General features: G+C 42.0%; 1 protein-coding gene across 5 annotated transcripts in view; it reads right to left on the bottom strand.

The window, feature by feature from the left end:
- The window catches only part of Lifr (LIF receptor subunit alpha), a 67,773-nt gene that overhangs the window by 16,757 nt on the left and 31,071 nt on the right, over positions 1–19,945 (bottom strand). For all 5 annotated transcript variants that reach the window (XM_040757588.1, XM_040757586.1, XM_040757589.1 and 2 more), the window contains 9 exons: positions 14,295–14,458; positions 11,391–11,565; positions 9,231–9,485; positions 6,851–6,980; positions 6,309–6,478; positions 4,643–4,788; positions 2,918–3,080; positions 2,554–2,624; positions 1,506–1,719 (listed from right to left, as the gene is read on the bottom strand). In XM_040757588.1, the coding sequence (XP_040613522.1) occupies positions 1,506–1,719; positions 2,554–2,624; positions 2,918–3,080; positions 4,643–4,788; positions 6,309–6,478; positions 6,851–6,980; positions 9,231–9,485; positions 11,391–11,565; positions 14,295–14,458 (1,488 nt within the window). The remainder of the gene's footprint in view (positions 1–1,505; positions 1,720–2,553; positions 2,625–2,917; positions 3,081–4,642; positions 4,789–6,308; positions 6,479–6,850; positions 6,981–9,230; positions 9,486–11,390; positions 11,566–14,294; positions 14,459–19,945) is intronic.

Here is a 19,945-nt window from a genome sequence, read left to right as displayed (position 1 = left end):
CTGAGGCTGTGTAGCCTCTGACCTGGGAGACAGAGCTGTGGCCCGCTGGATGGAACTGTGCAAGCTGTGACTGCAGTTACATCATAAACCACCTTCTCAAGGACACACAAATAGGTAAGATGAGAACGCTCCGGTTAGACAGCACAGTAACTAAAGACGACACAACACAACTGCAGTCTGCAAAGGTCCAAATGAGGGGTCACTGGACGCCTTGTTCTGACCGTTTCCCTGCACACGCCACACCATCCATTGCCTAGGTTTAGGGCTGTGCTTCGGTCTGGGCGTGGCTGAGTCTTTGAAACAATCCTGCTATACATTCCTGCCTCATACTGCTCTGTGGTCAGTGCCTAGGACAAATCAACAAACCAGGTCAGCATCAAGAAACCACCTCAACCAAGCGCTGAGGGACACTCGAGGGACCTAACCAGACTGTTTTTCTTTCTGTCAGAGTGACCTCAAAAAAGCTGTCCCCATACTGGGGAAGGACAGCAAAAGAGTTAGGAAGGAACTGAAAGCTGCCCAGCGTTGAGGAAGAGGAAGGCAGGGGGAGATGGGCCTAGTAAAGGATACCAAAGGGTAAAGATGATCCAAGTGTGTTATGTATGTATGTGTAAAAACATCAAGTTCAAATGTCCTGCTTTGTGCACTTAATATATACTATAGTAAGTCCATGTGAAAGCATTTTGTGGCAAGTCACTGGCAATCTAGGTACAATTTAGAGGAAAACACTAGAATTTTTAAATTACATCATGTGGATTTTGGGTTTTCAAAACCCTTATTAATGATCTATTTTAGCCTTTAAAATTTTTCTTATAAATATGAAGAATTTCTATGCTGGGTTTGGAGGCTGGTGAATTAGGAGTTGAAGGTCATCCTTAGCTATATAGCAAGTTCCAGGCCAGCCTGGACTATACAAGGCCTTATTTATAAAGAAGACTATAAACAATTACAACAAAAAAACACACACAATTTTACCATTTTACCATAAGCTGCCAATCAAAACAAGTATCTTTTTCCCTGCCCAACAGACTGCAAAAATAGAGTGGCAACAGAAACTCTTAGTCTTGGAAAGATATTTTTAAATGATCTTTGAGCAAACAGTTAAAGCATTTCTTTCTAAGATTACTATCCACAACCAGAACTTTTCATGCTCTATGACAAAGTAAAATTAGATACAGTAATTATTACCTTTCACACGTTTATACGCTTCAAGTCAATGCTGAGGACACCCTCCTGGGTGTCCTAAGGTAAGAGACTGGGGCAGGAGACTGCCTTGTTCAAGTCCAGCCTGGTTATCTAATGTGTTCGAGGCTAGCCTGAACCAAATAGCAAAAAATACTGCTGACTGCATCTCCCAATGTGTAGCGTGTGTTCAGCCCTCCATATGCATATATGCAAATAGGATGGGAGGAGCAGGCTACATGAGGATGGCTGGACCATGTAAGAGCAAGCAACACCAAGGGTTTCCATTTCCATTGCTCCCGGAAGTTCGCCCAGGCACTCACCATTTGGGATTTCCATACTAGCTATCTTAGAAGGCGGTGATGAGCCAGCAGAATTTTTTGCCACCACACTGATGATGTAGTCACTTTTTTCAAGCTGTATCTCTGCTCTGTGTTGAGGATCAAGGATCTCAGAAAGGGACTGTGTCTCCTCATTTGATGAACATGATACATTATAGGAAAGTATTTTTCCATTGGCTTCATTAATGGGTAAAGGCTACAAAAAACAGAAAAACAAATTCTGTCATTAAAATTTTCGAAAGTTGCAAGGTCATCATGCCTGAACCGGGGCTAAGTTCTCAATAAAAGTGACAATAAAATATGAAGCTATCAATAGTATGTAACTCAAATTTTAAAATCCACTGAGGCCATTGGGAAAAAATAGCCATGAAATACTGAAAAAGAACCACACTTCTTACTAAGATTTGAAAGTCCACAGATATTTGAATGTGAAGTAATAGAAAACTGCTTATTTTTATAGTTTCCAGAAGCAAAAATGTAAGACTGATCTACTGGAGGAAACAAAGCAGTGTGGCATGGTGTTCTAGCATACATATGCTTTTCTCCTTTTACATACTGCATGACTGCTACAAATACACCAGGAAATACGCAAAAACGGAAAGAAGGGCTGGCAAGACGGCTCAGCAGGTAAGGGTGTTTGGTGCCAAGCCTGAAGACCTAAGTTCAATCCCTGGGACCCACAAGGTAGAGGAAACAATTTCCGCAAGTTTTCTTCGGAACTCTCGGCACACATGGTGTTACAGGCCTCACAGGCTCAATTCAGGGTGCTCAAGACTGAGACAAGACCCTCTTCCAGTGCCTGGGGAATCAGGAGTGATGGGAAACACGGGTTGGCAGATGGCAAACTTAGCCAGTCTGGGAAGCCTCGGCTCCTTGTATGCATTTCAATGCTTTGTATTTTATGGACCATTTATTATGCTGAATATTACATACACAAATAAAATGTAAAGTATTCACAAAAATGAAGTTACCATTTGTAATTAAGCATTTGAGAAAAAATTAAGCACCCAAGGCAACAATAGATATTTACCTTCCAATAGATTATTAAGTTTTTTCCATCAGAGCTCCACTCTCTCCAAGTATCTGGTCCCCGTGAAGGAACTAGGAAAGAGATTTACAACTCAGAATTTAAAGACACAAACTGCAAGGCCATGGACAGTATTGGTGACTAATGGGGGTGCTTGGAACTCCACTCTAGGACACCTAGAATTATCCATAAAATATGGCTTCCATTTATAAAGTGAAGCCACAGAGAAATGCTAAATGAAGCTAAGCTCTCATCTTCTACAGAACCCAGAAAATGGGTTAAAATCACCTTCGTGGTCATGTGACTGTCCCTGGGTATCTTGTATCCTCCCATCTCCCCATTAGTAGTTAGCCACAGCATCACTTACTGGCCTCCGTGGTTAAATGTCTCTTTTCATTACTCCACTTGCTCCATTTCCAGAAAGTCTCAGTAGAACAACGAACCCGAAAAGTATACAGAGTATATGGGTTTAATTTGTCCACAGCAACAAGATAACTTGACTCCTCGGCTCCTTTGATTGTGGCATTCCGCTATTTGAAAACCAGTAAATATATATGGGTGCTTCTGTGTGTATGCCAATGCCATGCGTGTATAAATGCATAATATGCCCACACACATTGTACTTTTTGGTGTAAAACCAGTCTACACTTGTAACATAAACCCACCAAATGTCACACCAGTTTACAATTAGAACAATGGAGTACTATGTCAATAGACATAGTACTCCATAGCAAATAAAAGTGAGCACATGACCGCTCCTAGGTATGGCTGAAGAGAAGGATTTCACTGTTGGTACGAGGGGAACACAGCTAGATTGAAGAGACCCGCCATGGGGGTGGGGGACAAGAGAGGAAGAGAGGAGAGAGGGAACCCAGAGAACACATGGGAACCCAAGAGACCATGCAGCCAAAAGGGTTGGGTTACATAGGAATAAGAGAAGCTGGGGGAAGGGAAGCTTCAGGGGCTAGAGAGGTTTACGGGAGGGGTGGGATAAGCCAGCCAGGATGACTCTGTAATAGATACTTGTGAGTAGGGCCTGAGTGAAGTCTAGAGGCTAGCAAGGATCTTGATATGCTAATAGGCACCGCAGGCATAGGTTAATGGAGGAGCCATACATTCCTAAGTAGGAACTAGTCTCTTAAGTCCCCAAGAGAATGCTGGCTTTTGTCTAAATGACAGTCTTTGAGAAAAGAAATTTCTTGGGACCTAACACATAACAGCCAATAAAATATCGGGATGCATTTTTAATCTAATTATTAAATCTAAATAATAAAGGTCAGTTAAATTATACAGATATTATCTTGATAATCAATTAATACTGGATACTGGAATTCATCCTAGAGGCAAGTGTGTGTGTATCTATATCACCTAAGGCCTCTAGGACAGTACTGAGCATATAGCAAAAAGACAAAAAAAAATTCAATGAAAATAAATAATTAAAATGAAGCATTTTTACATAAATTTGAAGATGAATGTGCCAGGAAAATCTCTGAACTCTCAGCTGCTTGTTACAAAGTGGTTTTTGCAAGTCACACTGTGCACTTCTGAATGCTTTTACAGAAACCAGTGAATTTCCAAATTAATGTTCAACTACAGTACCATTTATTTCAGAGTCAACCACAAATTACAAAAGGGTACAGTATAAGTCAACCTAATTATTTTAAATGTATTTAAAAGTTATGTTTTAACTTATAACTACCAATTACAACTTACTTCCACTGATATACTTAATAATTTAAAATTCCCTCCTATTCTGTTGTGTCAGTTAGTCAAAGGCTACAGTCAAAGCTAATTCTTAATCACAAAACTTATTGCGTACCAAGATACAAGCAGGTTGTCATACACTAATCCTGACAGTATCCTGAACAGCATAGGTTGAAGTTATATTCTTTACTGTCCAGTTTTTTAATTGTTTCAAATGCAAATTACAATGCTGCTATTACATTTGTATGTAAGGTCTTTCTTGGTTTAGTAAATCTCTGTAATACATATTTTGAGAGTTTAAACACATCAGTTTGTTTAATTATTTTTTGAAACTGGGTGTTTTGCTTATAATAACCAGAAGGAAAGTTTATAGGAGAATTTTACTTACCACTTCTCGTTCGGAACTAGCTTTACAAATTTCAACTTGACATAAGAGATTAATCTTTGCAAAATTTCCTGGCAAATGCCAGGAAAGTGTAACAACTGTCGAACTGATGTCCTTCACTCTCAATGAAACAGGTACATGAGGAGCGACTGTAAACGGAATTACAAAGATTAAGGCCTATAAATGTTTAGGGTGAAAAGGTTTCCCCTAGTAAGACAAACCAGAACTGAAGTAAGTGGGCTTGTGGTGGGGGAAGAAGATTAACGGGGTATTATTAATGCCCCAAATCAATATCGTCTGTATGGAAGCCAGGAACCTCATTTTTACTGTTGATATCATACCAACGCTCTCAAAGAACCAGCTGTGCTCAGGGCTGTTCATCTGATGCGGGGAATGCCAGGTGGCAGGAAGATCAAAGTTTAAGAGACTTGTAGTGTACACAGAGAATGACAAATACGAAGAATGACTGACAGCCATCTGTCCCAGGTATGTGTGTGGCATTGCTGCTGACTGCCACGGGACTGCAGTGTGGCTCGGGATGCAGGGGGGCTTACAGCCACTGTTAACTCGGAGACGCCAAGGAAGAAACCACACACAGGGAGGATGAGAGAAAAGCTGAAGGCAGACAAATGCCAGCAATACCTTCAGCTACAAAAGGTAGCCTTTGACTCTAGGACGGGACAGGAAATGATTGATAAAGCATGTGTTTTTAATCCTTTCTTCCTCCAGTCTCCGTGAGGTCTGAGGATATGGATGAACCTGGCATGAAGTTAGTGTATTTGAGCTGATGGGGCAACCACAAAAAGACTAAACATATCCTATTTCTATTCTGAGCTGTGTATTATTGGCCAAAGGGAAAAAAATCAGAAATCACTGGTATAGAAAGAAGTTAATAACTAATAACAAACAAAATGAATGTCTCTTGGGGATACTATCCTAAGAAATGCCAGTCTCAAATGGTTATACACTGCAGTTTCGTTTGAAATATACTCAAAATGACAAAATGGGGATGAGGAAGGGGTAGCTGGTGCAATTTGGCAGAGAGACCGAAACAGAGACAGACAGCGAGAGGATATATCTGTGTAAAGACACAGGTAACCACCATCAGTCACTGAGATACACACTGCCCAGGCAATACGAAGGAACTCCCCCGTGTTGTCCCTTCAGCACGTTTGAACACATGCTCTAGTGAATGACATAAAACCGAGCAAAAAGAGTCACTTAGGTTAGTAGCCTAGAGAATGATATGCACTGGTCACCTTACTGGTTTTATTGTCGTCACTGGGGAAAGGCAGGAGGATTAAAGTTGTAATTCATTATTTTTGCAATAACTTCTGAGTCAAAAAAATATTTCGAAGTAAATGTTCTCAAGAACTAGTCAAAAAAAGTTCAGAAATCAAGAATGAGTAGACAAAGTCATGTATGTAGTTGTCATCTAAATGACTCAATTTTTTTCAAATCAAAATAACCATCAAATTTGAAGTTACTCATTTTAATGCTTTAAAATAAAATTATAAAATTTATTAATTAATTACAAAATTGAAAAAACTCCAAAGAAAATAACCAATGCACACTAATCCCCATAGTCACTTTTCATGAATCCCAAGGCATGTCACGTGTTATTTTTATTGTGGTTATTTATAGACTCTGGCTGGCAACAGCGGCTCACCTCGTTCAGTTATGTTGATGAAAACTGCTGATTCTGCGTGTCCCAGTGGATTGCGACCAGTTAGGGTGAAGTTATGGATTTCTTGGCCTGGAAGCATTTGGAAGGCTAAACGGTAGCTTTCATTTGTCAGAGTTTCAAACCTTTTAAATGGGACGGATTTTCCCGAAATGCTGTCAGTTACAAAGAAAATTAATTTCAGGACAGAAAGATGTAAATATTGTGAAGGGGAAAACGTGGGCAGATTTCTACTAATTGTTATAAAAACTTTGTTCCCAATTACAGACTGATCACAAACTCAAGGAAACGATGTGTGATATAGGAAATAGCCAGGCATAAGCCACCACCTAGACAGACTTTATCTGGGGCCCTTCTGCTGGGCTTCAGACAGAGGAGTCACAGAATTGCACCTGCTCGAGGATCAGTACATATGATTCCAACACAGCGTGTGCACGGCATGACAGCAGTGTACCAGACTCCCCTGTGTCACTCAACGGGTCCTCTCAAGGCTCTTGCCACCAACACCCTTTCCTGGTTACCATTACCTTTCAGATAAAGTGTAGTCTGTATTCCGCGGGCCCACCAGTCCTGTTGGCCTTCCTGGATTCCAACTACAGATAATCTCTTTAAAATCATGTGTCTCACAATTCAGTTTCTGAGGAATGTCGGGTGGATCTAAAAGGAAAAAGGAAAACAAAGTAGTTACATTTATTCTCCCCCCTAAACTGCAGTTTTATAGTGTGTTACATGAGATTTTGCATAACTCCCTTAAAATAGTTAGCTGTTTATACATTTCCTCCTTTGAAACGGGCAGCAATTATCACTGTTTCTGCAAGATGTGTTGTTGCAGTTTGTATTGCATTAGAAACAGTGGATTGAAACACTCTAGAGGGTGACTCTCAACTCAGCTCCTGTTTAAATTCCCAAGAGCAAGTTGAGAAATGAATTGAATTTCTTTTTCCATAAGCTTTACTTGAAAGTCTTCCAAGCTAAGTCATCAGAATCTACAGTTTGGAACTACCATCATCTCCCATCTGTTTGCACACCGTGACTGGGAAAGAACCGTCGAGCATGCTAAGCACAGTGGCAGATGCTCACAGAAACTTTTTGCTCTGCCTTTACTTTGGGGCAAAGGAAAAAGAAAAAGGTCAATTCTAGGAGGAAGGTGTAAAAACTTCATAGGGACATCTAAAAATGCCATAGTCTGGCACTTTATTATAGAAACCGATCTCTATCACCATGTATAACCAAACACAAACAGACACTGATCAATCCTAATGCAACATTTATACAAATATTTTTCATTTTCTGTGAAAGTTAAAAACCATTTATCTGTCTACTGAAAAACTATGTAAAAGTAATTTTGCTTTTGAAGGAACTGAATTTTTCAGATTGTCAACCAAAATACAAATTTTTCTCTACTCATCCTAGGGATCCCAGTAATGTTTCAAATCTTTTCTTTATTAATATTGCATGTGTGCATGGTGTATGGGGCATGTGTGCCATGGAGCATGTGTGGAGATCAGAGGACGGCTGGGTGGAGTTGCCGCTCTCCTTCTATCTTCATGTGGCTTCCAAGGATCACAGTCACAGGATTGTGTGGTGAGTGTCCTTACTTGCTGAGGTTTCCTGGGCTCCTCCAATGACATTGTAGCTAATACTGAGGATGATTAGTGAATGTTTTACAATTATACAGTTAAATAAACATTGGTATGCTTATCTTGAAAGTCATCTTAAACCAAAGGCAAAGTTACCCACCACTTTATTAAAATTACATGCTAAAAATCTGGAATACATTTATAGTGATGATTATTTTAGGATGTGGAGTATGCATATTAAAGTAATCTACTTAAAGTCCAAATAATAAGACAAAATTAAAAAGAAGTAGGAGTGTGACAAGAGAAAAAAAAAGAGAGAGGACAACGTTTGAAATGTACTGAATTTCTTACCAAACAATTTAACTTATCAAGGAATTATATTGAAGTTAGGTAAATCTAGATACAAATCACCCATTTTTAATACACCAGCAAACATAAAATACAAACTTTTAAAAAGCTATTCAGTGGGGCCATGGTGACATGCATCTTTAATCCTACCCTATAGCAGATACAGGCTGATCTCTAAGTTATAAACGAGGAATCACTAGAACAGAGTGAAGAATCTTAACAAAGCCTACTCAGCTGTCTCACACGCCTTTAATATGAGACCCAGAGACAAAACTCAGAACTTAAACATTCACAGTACCAGAGCCAAGGTCATCATGCCATAGGTAGCACCATACGGGAGGAGGTAGAAAGTTCAAGGTCAAAACTAAAAGTCCTAAGCTCAGAAGTATCAAAGGACAGGCTGCATTGGCAGAGCAGTCCGCCACCACATCGAGACATACTATAGGCTGCAGAGTGGTCAATCACCTTAACAAGGGTCTCCCTGAGCAAGGGCACCCACATCCCAGGCAGACTTAATGAAGAATGAGGCTTCTCGCCCTTTGTTGTTGTCCTCAAACATGCTACTTTAAGTGTTGAGAAAGACACAGTATGCTATCAAAATCACCATAGTATTTAAACACAGTACTTATGAGTTTACATTAGTTAAATGGGAAACTAATGTGAACATTATACTCCTAAGCTATGTCCAATTAAGAAATACTACACATACTAAGGACTTTGAATCAACTACGAAGTTAGGAATTTAAACTAAACTTCAGTTATTAGATGTCTCAACCTTATTATGAACTTAGAACTATATAGGAATAGGTATGTAGGAAATAAGTTCCAGGCTTCTACACAAGCGTTCTAGAGCCTTTGTATAGTATTTGTACTAGTGAAAAGGAAATAAGAAGAAACAGAACCAGCTAGCAGGAAAGAAATTTATGTTAGAAGGGGACCAATGTAGGCTAAGAGGAACTATTGGACATGATATACTTACAGCCTGCAAAGACAACCGTTCCATATACATTATCTTCTGTTGTGAAAACCACGTTTGTTCCACTGTTTTCAGAAACGGAAATATTCCGGATATGGATTGCAACGTTTTCCCCATAAAGATGGATAAGAGGACAAAATGTCTTGCCAATCTGTCCCGACAGCACTTTTGTTTGGCTTACACAACAAAATGTTATGTCTGAACCTGCAAGAATCACTTTGTCTTGAGGGAAAACATTGGTCTCAGAATTAGGAGTCCCTAGAAAGAAATGAGAGATTTCAGACATTTTTTACACAAAACAGTCTCCTTAGAACATCTTATTTTTGGCCTCCTAGGATGATTTTTATTTTTACTTACTTATTTTTATCTACTTTTGTAGGTTGCGAAGTACACATGTATTCATGTGGGAGTCTGCATGTGTGGAGACCACAAGTTGACATGGGGAATCTTTCTCAATGTTTCTCCATTTTATTTTTTGAGATAGGGGCTCCCACTGAACCTGGACCTCATCGACTAAGCTAGACTGAAGAAAAAGCTCCCCTGATTTGCCTGCATCCATCCTTGGAGAGCCAGGGTTGCAAATGTTACCATGCCCAGCTTTAAGGCAGGTGCTGGGGATCCAAACTTGGGGTCACAGAACTGCCTGATTGGAAGACACTTTACCAACAGAGCCCCTTATTTTTATTATTTTGAAACAAGGTATTCTTCTGTAGCTCAGGTTGGCTTGAAATTCACCATGAAGCCAAGGCTGGCCTAAAGCTTGCAGCAATCCTATCTCTTCTGAGTGCTGGGATTATAGGTATAATCCACCACACTTGACTACTAAAATGAGCTTAAACTAGTTCAGTATCCACAAAACATACTGTAGATGGGAAATAATGCAGGTCTCTTGGGTTTCAAAGGAGTATGATACAGACAAGAAATGAAACTGTGGCCTTATTTACTTAGCCAAGGACAGAAACAGATCACAGGTCAATATTGATGGTCACAGGCTAATGTTTGCACAAGAAAATATCACTCAATACGTAGGTTTATTTCTTTGAAACTATCCTGTGCTTTTGGAGTAGATTTACTTTTCACCACCCAACAAGTTGGAAGAACTCCACATCCTGACAGCTGGTTCTTTAATCATAACTCTGCAGGTTAAGGTCACCAACCCTAGCTCCATGCACAACACCTGATCTTTATACAGTGGCCTCGGTCACCTTTCTACCCGCCCCCTCTCATCTCTGCCATCTGGCTTCTACCTCCACTAATCTACTGAAGTGGATCACTGGACACATGTTTAGTCCAAGGGCCCCTTCTGATTTATCGTCCAAACTCCCTCCTCTCGTGGGTTCCTACACACTGAACTCTCTGGGCTACTATTGGCCTTCCTTCAGTATTTCTGCAGACAAGAAAGCTTCTAACAGGAAGCCTCCAAGCTTCCAATTCCCCTTTCCAAAGATAAACTGACCTTCAGAATTTAAGCGCTTCAAATCATATACGTATCTGTGATTCCCGAAGGGGCATTTCCAGCTACACCCATGTCTCTGGATTCCCAATTGATATTTCCAACCTCGCTGTTTCAGGCTCAGCATATTAAAGATGAAATTGCCCTTCTCTACCCAACTGGTTCTTATATTTGGCTTCTCTGAGAACAGTCTCCCCAGTCACCCAGAGTAACAGACACTGTTGGCTCAGCTTCTCTCTCTCCATAAGCACCTACGCCCCAAATCTGCATCTGCCTCTCACATCGCATCCCTCTTATGTCTAAACTCAGCTGGCCTGAGTTATATTTACAGTGTCTTGCTCAACTGCCCTAGAGTCTCCTTATTTATCCAGCTGCTTCCGGTCCTTCCTTATCTGATGTTGCTCCAGAGAGTGTCCACCTGCAATGAACACCAAACATTTTCTAGACCTCATCTGATTGGCACGGACGACCCTGGCCCCCACTCGTTCTGCCAGCACTTTGCAAACACCTGGTATGAGAGTTCTATTTACTAGACAAATGGTACTTAGCACAGCCTGCTGGGGCCAGTCTCAGACTTTAACCCACAGTTCTGGGGTGGCTACTTTAGAAGAAGATAACTACTGAGATTCAGAAAAGAAAGAGCATACGCTAACCCTTACTCTTCCGCAATCTACCTCACGAGGAACAAGGGTCTGTAAGGGTAAGCTTACAAGAAACGTTCTTCAGAGGGCTCCAGTCACTCCACACTTTATAGCCAGAGAAACGATTATAGTCGATGTACCATCTAATCCCCACAGAGTGAGTAGCACATTGTAAGGGCAGGTCTGAGGTCCAATTCCAATGGTGAACTATATCTCGACCGCTCAGGGTTGTGTTGAATGATACCTGAAAATAAACACAAAATTGTGCTTCTGAACAGTGGTACGTTCTGCCTTTCTCCAGGAAAAACAAAAATCAAACAAAAAGACCTCATAGGCTATGTGCAACCAGCCACAGAGTAATCTTATAAAGGTAAATGGTCTGCCCGTATTTGTACATTGGCCTGTTTTCTATAAAGCAGCGGTTCTCAACTGTCCTAAATGCTGTGACCGTTAAATGAAGTACCTCATGTTGTGGTAAGCCCCTGCCATAAAATTACTTTTGTTGCTGCTTTATAATTTGCTACTGTTATGAATCGTAATGTAAATATCTGATAAGTAGGATATCTGGTATGTGATCCCTGAGATAGCAAAAGAGTCAAGACCCACAGGTTGAGAACTGCTATTATAGAGTATAACAAGAAAGTTACACGAACACAAATATTGTCCAATTAGGTCCTACTGAAATACCATACAGATGTTGACACACATCAAAACGTCCAACAAAACAACTAAGGATATATATTACTATAGAAGTGATTTCCATATTCTCATAGAGGAAAGACTGTATCTTGAAGAAATAAAGCCAAAGAGAGGGACGGCACAAAAGGAAAATAAGGCAAAAGGAAGACAGGAAACAAGAAAAACAAGACAACCAGAAAACCAGTCCATTTTCTCAAGACAGGTTCTAAGAAAAAAGAAAAAATAAGAAAAAAACCATAGAATGAGAAACCAAAGAAATAAGCCAAGTTCCTAGGGTAACAGACTAAACTGCAGTGAGCCCCTCGATGCTCAGCGATGTAGATGGAGCTATAGCCACACTGAGTAAAAGGGGAACACTACCTTCAAAACCTTGATAACACTCCCCAGCCTGTAAACTACATCTAGCAACCCTACACAAGGCATGCTGTACCCGTGTTTCCCTTGCTAGCCTTTCACACTTCCCAAAGCAATAGATGAAGCTTCCAATTGTCACCATCTGCATTACAATACCAGGCTTGTTAATCTTCTGATAATTGAAGCTGAAATTACTGCCTTGGCAATTTACCACTCTGCTATACAAATGCCATCCATGTCTGTGGAGGAGGGCCACAGATAGATTTATACACAAAGATAAACAGAGAAAACTATCTACTGTATTGGAACATTTTAAGGACATTCATACAACCCACAGAGAAATTAGTATTGAATTAATTAAGTGGAAAAATAAAACTTAACAAAATACAAGAAGTTCTGGCTGGACGGTAGTGGTGCATGCCTTTAATTCCAGTACTTGGGAGGCAGAGGCAGGAGGATCTCTGTGAGTTTTGAGTTTGAGACCAGCCTGCTTTACAAGAGCTAGTTCCAGGACAGCCTCCAAAACCACAGAGAAACTCTGTCTCAGAAAAAAAAAAAAAAAAAAAAGATATCAGTAGTACTGTAACAAGGTAAGGTTGTAACTAGTATTTACATAACTGTACTACTAAGAATATTACTCTACCTGTAATAGCTCAACTATATTTAAAGAAGTTGGGAAAGTAGGATGGGAATGGAGAGAGGAAGGGAGCAGGGAGCCAGGGAGCCAGGAAGCCAGGGAACCTCAGACATGATTAGTTAGGAAAAGAAAGAAGGACTCTCATCTTCCACTGGGGCACTTAATAAAACACTCCTGAAAACTATGAAGAAATAGCAATGCAAGCATGTTATCTGGGAAAATGGAGATAATTAATGGAAAGAATTGGCTAATGGAGTTAGACATAGCTGTAATCTAGCACTAGGAAGGTTGCGGCAAGAGCCCTGTAATTGCCTCAAGGCCCTGTCTCTACACAAACACAAGCTGGTTCCCAAGGAGAGACGTGGGGAGTGGGGTAGTCCTGGATAGCTCAGGGCCTCCCTCTACCCATCTTCAGGTGCATGGGACATTTTCCATGGCTGTGTACACTATGTGCCTTAAATGAAACGCTGCTGCCTAGTATTCCTCTTGTCCATGTCACCTGTCTGACTTTTCTTACCTGTTCCTCATGTCTTAGAATAAGAATAAAGTTAAGTGAAAGTCATAGGAAACCACTGAAATACCGAGTTTGGATTGGGGGAGAGCTAGAAGTCCTGCATATAACCATGTTTCAGACTGGGAACTTAAAAGCTTACTGATTTCTCAGCTATTATCTTGGTTAAATGCTTTAAATATTTTACATATAATAACAAAGATAAAATAACAGAGTGCATAAAATAAACTGAAAGTAAGCTTTTATTTCATTTTTGCAAGGGCATGTGTATTTAAAAGGCTGGACATTTACTGTATCCAAGTGGTGGAATCAGGAAATGGTTCTCCCTTAATTTCTTAAACTTTCTATTACACAAGTGATTTTTAAAAAAAAAATATTAGTTTTTTTGTTATTGTTTGTAAATGTAAGTGTCGGCATGAATTTGCTATAGTGTACACGCGGAGGTCAGAGGACAACTTCCACAATTCAGTTCCTTCCTCCCACCATTCCAGGGATCAGATTCTTGGGCTCCCATGGCTCACGCTTTTACCCCTGAGCCATCCCACCATCCCACCATCCCGCCATCCCATCATCCTGCCAGCCCACCATCCCGCCATCCCACCATCCCGCCATCCCATCATCCCGCCATCCCATCAGTGACTTTTGAAAAACCCTGAAGCATACAGGACCTAGTTCTTTAGTAACCCCAAAACTCATGGATGCCACCTTGAAAACTTTAAAAGCTGTGGGTTTCTTTAGTATCACGGGGAAATGTATTTTTGCCACAACTTACTAATTTTACGAGTTCCATGCTCGGATTCTGTAGGACCTTGATTTCCCAGGTGGCATTGCAGGGGTAAGGGAAAGCAGAGCCTCTGTCATTCCACCTCAGGTGTAACGTGGAGGTCGAGAAGTCAGCAGACAAATCCAAACTCTCAGGAGTATCTGGAATTAAAGCTTTAAAACAGGAAAGAAAAGCAAAACCTTTTAGTCCAGTAAGTAATGTAGTTTTCACACTGTACTTCAATTTATTAGTGACTTCTAAACTCCATAAATAAATAACAGGACATAAAGAGCCAACCCCTGAACAAGTCACTGGTGTGTGGGGGGGTGCACACAGAGGTTTTTATTTGTTCAGACAGCTCCCAGCGATTAATGGCACAAACTTGAGAAAACTGGCAGCTGACTGTTTCAAAGACATGACACATTTCCTACTGCAGACAGCAGCAGAGTTCCCGTGTTATGCTAGTGTTACCTGGTTGGGGACCTGCAAGGAAGCAGTGAAAGAGTTTGCTTGGGGTGTCAGCAGGCTGCACCAAAAAAAAACAAAAAACAAAAAGGCAACTGGGAAAGGATCTCACTTATCTCCCATCAGCCGCCGAGCCCCTCATATGCGGGGACACCACTCACTTAAAGATTTCCAGAGACCTACAAGGATGATACCAACTGGCAAACTAAGCAATAGTGGAGAGACTACATTAAATGCCCATCCCTGATAACTGTTTGGACGACTATCTTATATACCATCATAGAACCTCCATCCAGTGATAGACAGAAGCAGAGGCAGACACCCACAGCTAAACACAGAACTGAACTCCTGGAACCCAGTGACAGAGAGGGAGGAGTGATGAGCAAAGGGGTCAAAACTGGGCTGGTGAAACCCACAGAAACAGCTGACCTGAACAAGGGGGGAGATCTTGGACCCCAGACTATGGGGCTTTGGGTACTACATCAGTATTGATCCCTGGCACACAAATGGACTTTGGGCGCCCAACCCACAATGAGGGATGCTCTCTCAATCTGGGCACATGGGGGAGGGCCTAAACCCTCCCCGGATGAAATGACAGACTTACCCTCCCTGGGGAATGGAGTGGGGATTGGGTGGGAGGCTGGGGGAACTGGTGGGGGGAGTGGGCATGGAGGGGAGGGAGAGGGAGCTGGGACTGACGTGTGAAGCAAGCTTGTTTCTAATTTAAATATACAATAAAAAATTTTAAAAAAAAAAATTCAAAGAGCTGCTCCAAGATTTTGACATCAAGCGCAGAAGCTGAAGGCTAACTGAGAGAAGGCAAGAAAGGCTGGCTTGCCCATGTTCAGCTCAGTGTCCAGGGGCCGGACATAGACACAAGCTGGTCAGCTGGGGCAGGGTTGCAGAAATCTTGGCTAGAGCGAGAGGCTCTGGGTTATAATGCCAAAGAATGGAAAAGACAAAAATCTCCTTTGAAGAAAGAAATGACCAGATCAGGAGAATGAAGGATTCACCATGAGGAGAAAGAAATAATGAAGATTTCTCCTAAGGACCCCAGGAGCTCCCAGGAAGCAGCAGAAAGGAAACAGCATGAAAAGCCATGGGAAGACTCCAGCTACTGGCTGTGGATGGCGGAGTTAGGAAGGAGAGAGGTGGGCAGAGGTTCTGCAGCCTGCTCGGTGAGAACAACCATCCGAACCAACGTGTGGCGCCCCGAGGAGCTTACTGAGAAATGTGCACACAGACATAAAGGCTACAACAAACGACAGCGCCTTCCAGGAGCTGGTCACACCAGCCAGAATCCAGAGATGGAAAGAGCTCAAAGTAGAAGGGGGGCAAAATCCAGGACCAGCAGGCGTCAGATAAGAGAGTTCGGGAGAAGGAAGGAGGTGCAGTCAGGGGCGAGACGATGCTCCTTTTGGATTAGCTGCTTTTCCATTGCTGTGTTAAAATACCATGGCGGAGGCATCCCACAGAAAGAAGGGCTCATCTGGGCTTACAGTAGCAGGTTTGGGAATGTTGGGGCTCTGAGACTTAATTATAGAACGTAAAAGATAAAACCTGCTCAAGAACTCGGGCACGTGTGGAGGGAAGCTGTATCCTGAGACAGGGTAACAGGCAAAGCAATGTCTTCAAAACTGCCTGCCCACAGGCCATGACCAAAAGCCTCAGATCAGTGGGGAACAGGTACGCTGTGACGTCACGTACGGAATATGAGTTCGCCAGTGGCAGAGACAGAACTACAGGTGTTCTTGCAAGATTCTCCCTCAAATGTTAGGCATGTGAGGATAAGTTTGAGGAAGTCCGGAAGCATGCCCTTTCTTTTCTCACTTCTACTCATTTCTTATGAAACTCAAGGGTTATTAAAAAAAGTCATGGTGAGTGAGAAACCGCAGGAGCAAAAGTTCAGGGTAAGTTGGCTGGCTGTCAAATACAAGAAAATGGCAGAATAAATCATTATCCACTTGTCAGTCTTGGAACCTAAAAATAAGTCTTTAAAATCTGATTTTACTAAGATTTGCTGAACATAGTGTTTCACACCAGACTTAATATTTAGAGCCGCATGTGATCTGGAGCGTGTAGATTTAAAGTCTGAGCTCTGTAACAAAGTCAGTGGCATGTCAGCTCTACAGGGGCATGGAGCATGCTTCATGGAGAACCCTGAGTGGAAGCTGCATGAGGAAGCAAATGCATGACTAAACGAGAAGCACAAGGTGGATCTGGTGTCGAGAGAGGGCTGGTTCAGATGCCAGCACAGCCAGGACAGAGCTAGCAGCATCCAAGTGTGACTCAAGATATCAGTGTGGTAACTCAAACATGATGAAACGAGCATCCCGAACTGCAGCAATGCTAACCCATGAAGGATGTTTCCTTCCTACAACTAACACCAAAGGCGTTTGATGGTGAGCCACATAGAAACCCACTATTGTAGAAACTTCCTAAAATGCACACACATATGAAAAGAATGTAAATGGAGTCACCATATAATGGTGGAGACAGTGCCCCAACTAGACACATTGTGCCTACAAGTAAAATACCCAATGCTAGAAATGGGTTGTATCTTACTGAGTCATTGGCCAAAGAAGTCCCACACCACCACCGCAAACATCACAGACTATTGCCAACTCTATTGGTTACTCTCCATAAGCAGATGGTAAGGCCCTATTGCTAAAGACAGAACTTCTTTATGACACTGAACATAGGGAAATTGATCTGGACCCAACTAGAGGCGTCACCCCAACTGACTAGTGTTTATGGTACAGGAAGATACTTTTGCACACTACTGGAGGAGAAAAGTAATCATACATTTCCAAATACAGGACCTGTGATCTACAACAGCAAACTACCTGCAAGATAGGCTGGTGTAATAGTGGCACAAATGTTATGTGAATAACCAACCACATTTCTGATTGGAATTTGAAGGCCCACTCCATGAGATGGAACCAACACATGGTATTCTAAAGTGGCAAAGAACCTGAGACTAAATAGGTCATAGGCCCTAGGGAAAAACTACTACTATTATTCTACTAAGGATCATAGCAATGATATGACTTATTGCTATATACACAGATCAGAGCATTGCTTAATGCTCATCGGAGAAGCTTCTTGCAGTAGATAGTAATTAGCACAGAGACCCACAACTGGGCAATGTTCAAAGAGTGAGATGTTTCGGAGCACTCAGTCCTAAATGGGATGTCTTCATCAAACCCCATCCCCTCAAGGATCAGGGGGTCTATGAAAAAGAGGCAGAAAGATTGGAAGAACCAGAGATGGTGGACTGACTTGAATAGAACACGGTCTTCCATACACAACAGGACTGAAGCATGTATGAACACACAGAGACTGTGGTAGCATGCATGCGGCCTACACAGGTTCAGAGCAGACAGAATCCCAGCACTGAGAAGGGGAAGTGAACACAAAGTCCCACACCTAATCAAGAAGCTATTTGCAAGTGATACCAGATGGGAAATGGGAAACCTTTGTTCTCCAGTGGAGTGCCATTGGTCATATCAATCACACACAAGAGCAGGCTCCAGGTCAAGGAACAGTTGTCCAAAACAGTTGTCTTTGTGGGCTTTGGGGAGTTTTGTTTGGTTTTCTCTTGATTTTATTTTTCCTTTGATTGTTTGATTTTTGTTTGAGAGAGAGAGAGAGAGAGAGAGAGAGAGAGAGAGAGAGAGAGAGAACAAATGTGAATGGGGTGAGCAGGGAGGTGGGATCTGGAAGGACTTGGTGGAGGGGAAAGATGATCAACATACTGTATAAGAAAGTATTTTCAAGCAAAACATTTAAATATGCAAAGCAAAAAGAAGAAATAAGAAAGAAAAAGAAAGGAAGGAAGGAAGGAAGAAAAGATCCTTCCTTTCCTGAGAAATTCGTGTAATTTACTCTTTAGCAGCTGGGTGACTGCAAAACACAGGTCACCATCCTTATTTCCACTGAGAGACGGTGAAGGCCATGATTACAAATGAAAGGATTTAAGAGACAAAAACCCACTCTTCCTTCCCCTGTCTCATAATAGCAGAGCAAGCTGCCCAAGGGCCCCATGAACTGCAATCTCCTGTCTTTTGGACTAAAACAGACATCTGAGGACAATTTTAACTCGTTCTCTAGAAACTCAGAACTGTCCATGTAGAAAGGAATTAAAATTTACAAAATGACCCAGCTAGCAACCACACACACACACACACACACACACACACACACACACACACACACACACACACACACACCACACGCAGGTCAGTGGACAACTTGTGGAATCTATTCTCTTCTTCCACCTTTCAGTGACCTCGGGAGACTGAACTGAAACCGTCAGATCTGCATGCAAGTGCTTTTCCTCCTTCAGCCAGCAATCAGAAAGGACTGTGTCTGGACGCCTTGTTATTATTCTTTCAAACACCGAGGCTGACAGAGATCTTCCTCAAGACATAACCACGCCACAGAACTGGATGCATCAGAGTTAATTTTCTTGCCCTGGCCTATAAATCAGGTTCACCATGTTATTTAGACGCCATCCTATCATTGGTTACAAACTAACAAACCCCTTTGCTGCCAAGTGAGAAACCTGTGAAAGACAAGTTCTATCTCTGTCTCCTTGAGTTGCCCTGCGAGGCCAATGTCCTTGATGCTCACTTAGGAGACCCTGGCCAAATGCCTGTGCACAGGGCAGAACACGAAGTCCCTGTCCCTTCTCTCAAAGAACACACTTCCTGTGGAGAAGACACACAGCAAACATCTAGCTACACACTGGACTATGCATTCATTTGAGGGAAATTACCAGAGAACCACAGCATACCCAAGTGTGAGTGAACAGAGGGATCAGGGCACCTCTGGGGCGGTCAGAGGCTACCCTCCTGGAACAGAGCACACCCGAGAAATGCTGGGAGATGCGCAGGAATCGAGGCAAAGGGAACTAGGGCAGTAACCGACTGAGGGGAGGACCTCGGCTTCATCTACTTTGGCTGGAGACACATTTGCTTCCGTCCTCAGCAAGGACCCTGAGTGAATGAAAGAAGCAACACAGAATCATGGGTTCATGCCAGCTCCCCAGCACCACAGTATTAACTGTGACATGGCTCCATTTAAAATTAATGTGCAGCTGGCGTGGGGATGTACACCTCTAATCCTAATACTCGGAGGCTGAGGCTGAAACTGGAAATCACAAATCCAAGGCCAGCCTGAGCTACATCACA

Source organism: Mesocricetus auratus, unplaced genomic scaffold (assembly GCF_017639785.1).
Source record: "Mesocricetus auratus isolate SY011 unplaced genomic scaffold, BCM_Maur_2.0 Super-Scaffold_100015, whole genome shotgun sequence".
NCBI lineage: Eukaryota > Metazoa > Chordata > Mammalia > Rodentia > Cricetidae > Mesocricetus > Mesocricetus auratus.
The sequence above is the reverse complement of the archived record's forward strand: the minus strand, read 5'-3'. Positions and strand labels throughout refer to the sequence as shown.